This window comes from Miscanthus floridulus, chromosome 8 (assembly GCF_019320115.1).
Source record: "Miscanthus floridulus cultivar M001 chromosome 8, ASM1932011v1, whole genome shotgun sequence".
Lineage (NCBI taxonomy): Eukaryota > Viridiplantae > Streptophyta > Magnoliopsida > Poales > Poaceae > Miscanthus > Miscanthus floridulus.
In genome coordinates, this window is record NC_089587.1 from 224240241 (window position 1) to 224250904 (window position 10664).

The following is a 10664-nucleotide window of genomic DNA, read 5'->3' on the forward strand; positions in this document are numbered from 1 at the left end:
TAAGCTGAAATGAACTGCGTACTGCACTGATTTCGGTCATCACTGGACATGCCGGTGATACTAGTGAAGTCAATGATAGCTTGCACAGGACGCATACACAGACGTATGTGTATCAGTATCAGCGTATGTATATTTTACTGCTCATCAGATGGGCAGCAGCTGGACATGGACGGCAGTACGGCCATAGTGCCATACCGACAAAGACAAGACCTGCACATTGACGTGTTTCCCATGTAGTAATGATCATGTGAAATGCATTACAGATAAGGTTAGCAAAGGATAAACAAAGCAGGCAAGCCGCCAAACGGTGGGGCCGGCCGTGAGGTAGCACGACCGGGGGAGCAACGCGTCCGAGTTGCAGTGCAGGTGCAGCCCGGCATCCCTTCAATTTGGCTGGATAGGATGGCCGGTGGCACTAGCTAGCACATGCAGCACAGCCAAAGAAAAACATCATTACCGAAGGGTAGGTTAGGTTAGCAGCTGCCAGCTGGTAGCCAAAGTTGACCAAGTAACAACGCCAGGGTTTGCTGCAAAGTTTATATGCATCCAACAGACCTGTACAGCACACATGGATTGGATACGTACAAAATGGTTGCATCAGGAGATACCGGTCGACATTACTTTCTCGTGTTAAACGGGGAAAACTTTACTGAATATTTAAAGGACCCTTTGAGAGTGACAAGGACTGAATTCTGGCATCAGAAACAAAGAGCAGCGATGAACGTGCTGGGCAACAACTGCTCATCAACACAAGACCAACCTAACCTAACTTTATTTATGTGCCTATATATTGATGTGTACAAGGGTCTGAGGCATAGACGATGACATGTAAATTTCACAATAATATGGCTGTGTTTAGTTCGCGAAATGAAAAATTTTGGATATCACATCGGATGTTTCAAGGATGTCGGAAGGGATTTTCGGATACTAATAAAAAAACTAATTACATAGCTCGCTGAGAAATTACGAGGCGAATTTATTAAGCCTAATTAATCCATCATTAGCGCATGTTAGTACTGTAGCGCTTATGGCTAATCATGGACTAATTAATCTTAAAACATTGGTCTCGCGATTTTCAACCAAACTGTGTAATTAGTTTTTTTCGTCTATATTTAATACTCCATGCATGTGTTGCAAGATTCGATGCGATAGTTTGGGTTGAAAATTTTTTTGGAACTAAACCAGACCTATATATGACAAAAAAAAATGGCACAGAAAAAGAGGAAAAGTTGTATGAGTTGGGAAATCATCAACGGTAGTAGGCCATGTGGCGTGATGAGCGGAAAGGAGAAGCGTCCAACGGCGACGAACGCCTGGCCTGGGTCTCAGGACGTGGAGGTTCCTTCTTCGGGAGTTTGGTCTCTGATCTCAGCCACGACTCGACTACTGACAGCAGGTTCTTGGCGCTCTTTAGCTCCTCGATGTCGGAGTATCTTCCAGATCTTCTCAGCTCGCCTTCTTGGATGTACGCAAAGTCGGTAGCCCATGTCTCGAGTCCATCAAATATATGAGTCGCGTACACGATGGTAGCTTCCCTCTGTGGTGAGCGTTTCATGTTATGCGATGCGATGAGGAAGGCATGACAAGCAATCTAACACAAACTTGTACCTGCTCACACTCTTCCTTGAAGAAATCAAGCAGATCCATTCTGGTCACAACGTCCAGATCAACGGTGATTTCATCAAGCAAAAGCACCTGCAATTGTATCAGATGTTTTAATGCCATGACAAATATGGGTATATAGTAAACCAAAGTAAACCACGAGGACCAACCAAACAAATGAGTATAAAATCACAAAATGAAAATTAATAGGGAATGCTCAACATGAGAAATGCCCTCCTTATCAGTATCACAGAGCAAATCATGTTCTTGTACAGATTAGGATGAGGAACTTCCCATACACTCACCAAAGATGTCCCATACAGAATAACTTCGATGCCAATACAACTAATTTTATAAATATTCTGTCTTCCATTTAGAAGAATATGTACTCGCAAGGATTTATCAGAACAATCAAGGCAAACAGCTGTCTTTTTTGTTCCTCTTTGGCATGGACAACACAGCTATCTAATCAGGCTCACTCAGCAGTGAACCAAGGACCACAGCATGTACCATACAAGTATTCAGCATACAAAAAGGGAAATTACTAGTACAGCTTTGTCAGAGATCACCAAAAATAACTATTAGAGATCACCAAAAATAACTAATGTTAGTGTGTTCACGATGAAATGATAAGTCCTGGATTGTTCTCATCCTACCATATCAAGTTTGCACTCAATATTAGCTTAAGTGTCATGCTGTCTGAACAACAAAATCCACACAAAAAAGGAACAAAACATCACCTTGTATGGATGAAGAAGACCCATGCAGATTTGCACCCTGCGTCGCTGCCCATCTGAAACTTTATGCATGCGCCATTGCAGATCAATGTCTAGCAGATCAACCAGCTTCTCTCGCCTACCAGGATCAACCCCATCAACTGCTAATATTTCAGGGTAGAGAACGAAAGAAATGATAAGCTAAAAGATTTTCTACCAGCAGTAATGCTGATCTTAGTGCCTATCTTCTAACTTAAGGCATTATTAAACTAGGAAAAACTAAACCACAAATGTGGAAGCAGGATTTGTTTAAACAAAAACACATGCCCGCAGGGAAGAAGTGATCTCCAAAGAGATGATTGAAGCAATCAAGGGTTTCAATTCAAGGACAAATAAAGGAGTCTGTTAGACTCATGATATCTTCTGTCAATAAGAACCCCAAGTATGGGACATGCTGAAATGATGAGCATTGCAGTGTGATAGAAAACCTCCAAAAATCATGTGCTCAGCAGAGAAATCGCCTTGAAGCGGAACATCACCCTGAGAAAATTGTTTACAAGTGAGACAGAGAAATTCCACTGAGAAATCATGCACTTGAACATTATGATCTGTCAATATGCAGAACTCGAGTAACTGTGCATTCACAATTAACAAACTCTGCAAATAAAAGAAATTGCATATGGCCAACTTTTAATAGATGTAACTATGTAAGTAGGCAAAATGGAATATTCTAAGGATTTATTTATCTTTTAAATGGCAAAAGATCTATGTGCCAAAACCCCATTTGTGAGGAAGAGTGTACTTGTACAAACATTGATAATGATGGAATTGGAATGAATAATGTATTAACTATTGCAAAGTGAATCTAATTCCTAAAGCAAGTATACGGCGAGGGAACTTACAGCTGAACCAATAGTACGGCTCCAAGAACCGCCCAAGTACGAAAGGTCGCCATTGCACACTAGCTGTGTATCATGAAAAGCGGAACCATTGAGAACACGGACCACATCTCTTCCTCCAACCATATGCTTTCCCGCAAGAATCTTCAAGAGTGTGGTCTTGCCTGAGTATTCGCATAAGTACATGCATAAGCCGCTGTACATAAAATTTACTCGGCAAAGCTGGTAACCACATCTCAGCTACAAAGCACTACATGAAACACTAGGGACCATCTGCACATCACATAAAACTTATCTGAAATGGATAAGAATTAAGGAACTACCTCCTGTTACACACCAACTTTGGAAATAGACAAATTCTAGCAATGGTAATGGAATTTCGAAGTTAAAGTTCTAACACACTTTTCACTCTCCAACGAGAAACAACGGCAGAAAAAAAGTATGCATGGATGGCTGGATGCAATGCACAATGCTGAAAAAAATATGTGGAAGTAGCATAAAACAGATAATGATATACAAAACAGCAATAGTTGGTGCTACATTCAGTTAGCTTAATTGAATTTATCACTTCATTCAGCTTCTGTAGCACAAGCATAGCATTGTTTCAAGGTTACAGTACCATATGTAATTCCACAATTTCATGGATAACATTAAAAACAACGCCATTCTCATCAATAAAGGGATCATTGGGTGTGAAAAGCTGGGCAGGCAATCCCCATGAAAAGCAACCATCAAAGCACACACTAATTGTTGCAGGGCGTTGTCACAAATTGAGGCAGTAGAAACTACTGTATATCACAACAGGACATCCTAAGTCACAAATATAATCGCCCCTTGTCCCCTAAACCCACAGAATTGTTGTTTTCCTTTTACTTGACCACATATAAAAGTTTGATGGCCAATCAATAGTTCAATACAAATACACTTCTACGGTCCTACCCATCGGATGAACCGCGGCTGGAAGCAGGGGTCACGATCAGGCATACCTCATCCATTGCTACTGTACATAAAATTTACTCAGCAAAGCTGGTAACCATATCTCAACTACCAAACTCTACATGAAACACTAGAGATCATCTGTGCATCACATAAGCTTTATATGAAATGGATAAAGACTTCCCTCCTGTTACACAACAACCTTGGAAAATAGATAAATCGTAGCGATGGCACTGGAGATTCCAAATTAAAGTACTACCACGCCTTCTGATCTCCATGAGAAAGAAAGGCAGAAAGAAAGTGGAGTACATGTTTATGAAATGCACAGTGCTGAAAAATCAGTGGGGGGAGTAGCACAAAATGGATAACACAGAAACAGCACTAGTTGGTGCTACATGCAGTTAACTTTATTGCATTTATCACTCCATCAAACTTCTGCAGCACAAGCCTAGCTACACAACCAGACTGTTTAATTCCACAATTCCAAGGATAACGCTATGAACAACGCGGTTTTCATCATTAAAGGGACCATTGGGTGCGAAGAGTTGGGCAGGCAATCCCCATCGTAAGCAACCATCAAATCAAACACTAATTGTTGCAGTGTGCCATTAAAAATTGAGGCAGTGGACAGTGGAACTACTTCAATTCAATCACAACAGGACATCCTATGTCGCAGACATGATCGCCCTTCGTCCCCCTAAGCCTACAGAATTGTGATTTCCCTTTCACTAGACACCTAGAGACTACAGCTCAAACTGCGATGGTCAATCATTACGAATACACATACACTCCTACCCATAATCCATCAGATGAACCGCGGCAGGAGGCAGGGGACAGTGCCAAGCATACATACCTGATCCGTTGGCGCCGACGAGGAGGCAGCGGGAGCCGGGTGCGACGCGGAGGTTGAAGCGTGCGAAGAGCGGCGGCTGCCCGTCGTAGGCGAACTGCAGGGCGCTGACCTCGATGCCGCTCTGCCTCCACCCTTCGTCCCCGTTCCCTTCGCCGGCCATCATCTCCCCCCGCAGGCCGCAGCCTCACCGCCGGCTGGTTGATCTGACGCACAACCCCCTCGCTCGCTCGATCGATCGCTCTCCCTCTTGTTCTTATTTTTAGGGATGATTTGGGAGTTGGTGGGAAGAGGGAACGCTGCTCTCTCTGGCCGTGTGCTCGCCGCGTCACCCTCTTCTGTTCAACATACATATATCTGCAGACTGCAGCCCACGCACGACACCAACCGCTTCTTCAGATCTCACTTCGTAGTTTTTAGGCCCAACAAACATACTTGGGCTCTCGTGTTCTTTCCTACCCGTGTTGGCCCTGTTTGGAACACGGGATTCCTCAAAAGAAAAAGAAAAAAAAGGAACACAGGATTTTTTTTTCTATTTCTGTGTTTTCCTCTAAAATTAAACTGATATATATATATATATATATATATATATATATATATATATATATATATACACGTGCAACCACAGAAGTTCCGTCCCTCTCACAGATCACTGTTACCAACCGTAACGGGTTTCTGTGAACAGTAATGGGTTTATGAACAGTAACGGGTTCCTATGAACAGTCCTGACCCATTAAGGTGAACAGTACGGGGTTCGTGCGAACAGTAGCGGGTTTTTATGAAATTTTTTTAGCGGCGCAATACGAATCTTTTTTCCCCACTATTACCCGCGCAAAGCGCGAGGTCACCTGCTAGTTTTTATAAAGTTCCTGTGTCCCGGACAGACTCTAACTATATTTTTTCCTTATTCATTTAATTTTATTTATGATTTTGCTCCCGTATTTTTAAAATGAAGGATGAGTTTACAGACCTCGCCGATGATTTTGTCCCGTTTTTTTCCCTCCGCTCCTAAAAAGACGATACAGGACCCGTTCACTCGCCGTGGTGAAGCCGGCGCGTGAGAATTCACCCAGCAATTTTTTCCGCCGACATGTGGGCCCCCGCTCTCTCTCCTGCACGGCCCCACTCCAGCGTGCCTCTCCGATTCTCCACCTGCCCCTCCTCCCCACGCCGCCACGGTGCCACCCCGCCTCTCCGTGCCCCGAAGCCCCCGCCCCATCCAACGCCCGGCCCAGCCCCCACTGCCTCCCCGTTGACGCCACCGCCGAAGCGCCTCATCCCGCTTGTGCTTGCGCAGCCACTGTCCAGCAAATTTGCGCGACTGCCGGGGGCGGTGCAAGCAGATGAGGGCGGCCGGCCGACCCTGCCGGGGCGGCGCGAGCGACAAGATACCCTGCCCTGTAGCTTGTTGGGATGAGCTTTGTCTCCGAGGTGAGCCTTGTCTGCCGTACCCCTCTCTCCCTCCTTCAACTCTCTCCATCTCTCACTTTCCTCGCAAATCCAAATGTGGAGGCGCCCTGATGCTCGCTTGGGACGCAGGCATGGATCTCGCCCAGCCTCTATGCTGTCCAGGTGAACGACGCCCTTGCCGACGGGATACCCTGCCCTCCGTTCCTGGTAATCTGTGTCTCACCCCTGCCGTCTAGATGTGCATCGTCCGTGTCCTCTTCTTGCCTCACCAAATTGGGTGCTCATGTTCTTGGTAGTTGATGGCTTTGGTGCTGTTTAGTGTTGATTAGCAAGTCGTGTTTTACATGTCAGAAAGGTGTTCGACAAAATGACCATGTGTCACATTTCAACAATTCAATCTTCAAAGCTTCCTTCAATTTTTGTAACAGAATCCAACAAGTAGAAATTTGCACCGGCATGGGTTGGAAACATTGAAGGATCTGCTGGGTATGAAGTAATAAGGCTGAGTTTTAGTGGTTTGTGAACATTGTAGCAATCGTTGTGTATGGAGTAATTGAGGCTGAGTTACTGATTGAAGTCTAAAGGGACTAGTCATTTGTGATACACAGTATATGGTACTTGCATATTTTTGTCCCAAGGGGATGCAGTTTTGGGTTATGTGAAATGTCAATTGGGCATCTGCTGCACTGAATGCAATATTCTAATGATGATGATTTGTGCTTCTGCTCATACTATTGCAGCTCCTGAAAAGAGTAGCTTCAACAACAACGTATCAGATCATCAATTAGGTGTGAATTTCCACTTGCATGCATGTGGCATGTTGTTCTCGGATGATGTTTCCCAAAACTGTTGCCTGCTGTTTAGATTTAGTTTTTCTTTTCCCTGAAGAACCACAATTGCATTCAGTAAGATGGGTCCTTTTTGAAAGGCGCACAAGTGGTTTGTTGAACCTCATGCTTGTCTATTATTGCCTTAGATTGTCACCTACGAGATGTCAAGAACTGCTAATGGGTAAAACACTGAAATAGTTGTTGCATTCTATCACATAACTGTTTCTATCTCTATTTTTTCTTGGTTGGTCATATCTATGAAATAGGTAGGATGGCTGCTAATTTGATTAATATAGAAGTTTATTAAACAAATACGTTCAGTTAGTTTTGCCTTTAGAGAAAGGCTGCATGGTCACACATTCATTTTTTTACTGTTTAACAAATGATATTGCATTTCAGTGGCACAAATTAGGCTCGACCGTTACCAAACTTGTATTCTTATCATGAGGTCAGACTCATGAGCTGCCTTTTCTAAAATTCACTCCAGTTGCCACTGTAGACAAACAAGTACAATACTACAATACCATGCCAAGATTTAAAAACTATAAATTACTCCAGTTGCCACTGTAGACAAACTGAAATTCTTATTTGTTTCCCTCCTACACTTAGATAACCAGGTACCTCCCATTCCCACCGAGCCCCTGCCAGCCTCCTACTGTGCTGCAGAATGCAGATCCGCCCGCACTCTAGAGTACTAGACACTGCCTTGACTGTAATTTCTGAAATCGTTGTGTGCTTGATTATGGGTTGTGTTTAGGGGACTATGAATTTCTCGTTGTGATGATTTTGCAGGTACCTTGCTGAGATCAAGTCAGTTGCAGAAAGAAAAGATGTTGTAGAGAGGACCATAAATACTTTGAGCATAGCGCAACGGCCCACAATAAGAACAGGAGGTGCGGGTGGTGTTTGGTGGTGGTGGTCATGAAAGGAGCCTATGTCCATCGTTGCAATTGACTATATGAAAATTGTTTGTTGACAATAATGAAGTTGTAATTGTGTAAAGGAATTTGTGTCAGCGTGCCCTATTCACCTACGTCTTTTAGAACTTCATTATGCAACTCATTACCAACGAATATATATAGTATACATATAATGTTGCCTTAGTACTTCGATGTGTTCTTTTCACTTGATTTGATTTTGAGATGTTGCTCATTTATCATTCATATGGATAAATTTGGTTTGTATTCTTAGGCCAGTCTCAATGGGGGTTTCGTAGGTGTATCATGCACATTAATTAGATGACACATCAGCAAGAAAAGGAATCTTTGCATGATTTTAGGAGGAGAGAGAGGGAATACGTTTCATGGCCACGACACGTTTGGGCACCGTTACCAAGTCCTCGGTAACTGAATGAAACTCGCGTTGAGGGGCGTCCGGCGTTTCATCCTCATCCCGTGCGACCAGGCTCCCGATGGCGCACCCTTCTCGCCCCCCCCCCCCCCCCCCGCCCTTTCCCCGATCTTCTCGCCCCCTCCCGCCTCCCTCTAGTCGTTCCCGCCCCTCTCCTCCTCCGTGGATAGGTTCGCCCCCCCGCACATCGCCTGCGCTAGGGTTTCAAATCAGCGAGCAATGCTGCTCCGATGGCACCAGCGGTGAGCTCCGGGCGGCGCACCTCCACGAGTGCGGGGAAAGGGCGAGCGGGTAGCCGTCTGGGACTGAAGAAGTCACCCTCGACTGCGTCGTCGTGGCCTCCAGCTTCGTCACCGGTGCTGCCTTCCCTCGAGGTGCCAGTGCCGCCACCAGTTCCCACGCCGGCCACTGTGGTTTCCTCCCCTGCTGTGCTGAGTTCTTCCCCTGCTCTCCTGTCTTCGTCTATGATGCCGCAGCCAACGCGAGTAGGATGGGGGCCGTACCCCCAATTTTTCCTCTGAACCTGGAAACCAACAATCCCCAAATTCATGGTAAGCACTTGATTTCGATCTGTGTATTCCCAAATTCATGGCTGTCGGTAGTTGATTTGTACTCGTTGGAAGTTGATGCCTGCAAGATTGTTCATCATGATATTGAAGATTGTTTAGTACAGTTGGTTTTATAGTTGATCTTAGCATAGAAAGGTTCAGCTCTATTCTAGTTGGTGTTAATGATAGTGTGAAAACTTCAGGGTCTATCCACCAGGTGGTTTTATGAATTTTCTTCAACAACCACACTATCCGCAGCAGCCACAAATTCAAGGAGAAAATTTTCATTTGGTTGGACAGCCTATGGGCTTCAACCCGATATCACCACCACCAAGTGCCTGTGGAGCACCCCAAGCTGTGAAACAAGGTACTTCAACAAAGGAGACGGTGAACATTGACATTGATGAAGATGACAACAATGAGGCAAACAGGCAAGTAAAGAAGAGATACTGGAGTCATGAAGAGGAAGAGAGACTGGTCCAATACTTAATTTTGTAGGCCAGTGTTGTCAATAATACTTGATTTGTTCATCTTATATCAATATTTTATATTTTGTAGGCCAGTGCTTGGTTGAATGCTTCTAAAGACCCAATTAAGGGAAATGACAAGAGAGGTGACACATTTTGGAAGAAAGTCACTGATGATTTTAACAAGAAAGGGAATGGGAAGCGTAGAAGGGAAATAAACCAACTGAAGGTTCATTGGTCACGCCTCAAGTCATCGATCACTGATTTCAATGAATATTGGAGTAAGGTAACTCAAATGCATACAAGCGGATACTCCAACGACATGCTGGAAGATGAGGCACAAAAGATGTATGCAAACAGGTTTGGAAAGCCTTTTTCGTTGGTGCATTGGTGGAAGATACTAAAAAACGAGCCCAAATGGTGTGCACCGATTGAGGAGACAGAGAAAAACAAGAGTGAGATAGTTGATGTTCTAGATGAACAATCACGTCCCATTGGTAGAGAAGCAGCAAAGGCTGAGCGCAGTGGAAGGCGCAAGAAGGACAATGTTATGGAAGGAATTGTCATCCTTGGGGACAATATTGAGAAAATTATCAAGGTGCAGCAAGATCGGAAGGTGGAGCGGGAAAAGGTCACAGAAGCACAGATTCAGATATCAAATGCAAATTTGAGGGCAGCAAAGGAGCAAAAGGAAGCAAAGATGTTTGAGGTCTATAATTCCCTGCTTAATCAAGACATAAGTCACATGTCTGAAGATCAAAAGGCTAGCCGAGACAGGGCAATACGCAAGATAGAAGAAAAGTTGTTTGCAGACTAAGGTTAGTTCCGAACTGCTCACATCATGTGTAAATGCTGCATCATGTGCACTATATTAATTAGATGTGAAAACTACTCATATCATGTGTAAATGCTGCACTATATACTATGGCAGTTTGTAGTGTGAATGTTGCATTATCTACTATGGCAGTTTCACTTTAGGTGTGAAAACTGCTCAGTTTCACATTAGGTGTGAAAACTGCTCAGTTTCTCATTGGGTGTGAAAACTATTTAGTTTCA

At 44.1% G+C, this 10664-nt stretch overlaps 2 protein-coding genes and 1 long non-coding RNA gene across 5 annotated transcripts; 2 read left to right on the forward strand and 1 right to left on the reverse strand.

Annotated features, from left to right (window-relative positions):
* Window positions 1-1207: 1207 nt before the first annotated feature.
* On the reverse strand, window positions 1208-5341 carry LOC136475152 (ABC transporter I family member 19-like). 3 transcript variants are annotated; one of them, XM_066472708.1, is made up of 6 exons: window positions 5007-5341; window positions 3221-3381; window positions 2807-2858; window positions 2343-2479; window positions 1609-1695; window positions 1208-1537 (listed from the first exon to the last, which is right to left on the reverse strand). In XM_066472708.1, the coding sequence occupies exons 1-6, from the start codon at window positions 5167-5169 to the stop codon at window positions 1250-1252; spliced, it is 888 nt and encodes a 295-aa protein (XP_066328805.1). In that variant the 5' UTR covers window positions 5170-5341; the 3' UTR covers window positions 1208-1249. The 3 variants fall into 3 exon arrangements, with proteins under 3 accessions (XP_066328805.1, XP_066328804.1, XP_066328806.1); XM_066472707.1 differs by having other exon boundaries at window positions 2343-2482; XM_066472709.1 differs by having other exon boundaries at window positions 2343-2482; window positions 3221-3490; window positions 5007-5145.
* A 730-nt stretch (window positions 5342-6071) lies between these two features.
* LOC136475154 (uncharacterized) lies at window positions 6072-8270 on the forward strand. Its single transcript, XR_010763108.1, has 2 exons — window positions 6072-6434; window positions 6543-8270. It is a non-coding gene; the product is annotated as an uncharacterized lncRNA (long non-coding RNA).
* Window positions 8271-8823: 553 nt separating this feature from the next.
* On the forward strand, window positions 8824-10425 carry LOC136470715 (glutathione S-transferase T3-like). Its single transcript, XM_066468462.1, has 5 exons — window positions 8824-8835; window positions 9083-9144; window positions 9289-9297; window positions 9345-9618; window positions 9700-10425. The coding sequence occupies exons 1-5, from the start codon at window positions 8824-8826 to the stop codon at window positions 10423-10425; spliced, it is 1083 nt and encodes a 360-aa protein (XP_066324559.1).
* The last annotated feature ends 239 nt before the right edge of the window (window positions 10426-10664 follow it).

Coding starts and splice junctions, on each gene's coding strand:
- LOC136470715 (XM_066468462.1), top strand. Junction 9,619..9,699: donor ATGAAGAGGAAGAGAGACTG/GTCCAATACTTA, acceptor TATATTTTGTAG/GCCAGTGCTTGGTTGAATGC.
- LOC136475152 (XM_066472707.1), bottom strand. CDS start 5,169: ATGATGGCCGGCGAAGGGAACGGGGACGAAGGGTGGAGGCAGAGCGGC. Junction 2,859..3,220: donor GCCGTACTATTGGTTCAGCT/GTAAGTTCCCTC, acceptor CAATTTTCTCAG/GGTGATGTTCCGCTTCAAGG. Junction 1,538..1,608: donor TCAAGGAAGAGTGTGAGCAG/GTACAAGTTTGT, acceptor CGCTCACCACAG/AGGGAAGCTACCATCGTGTA.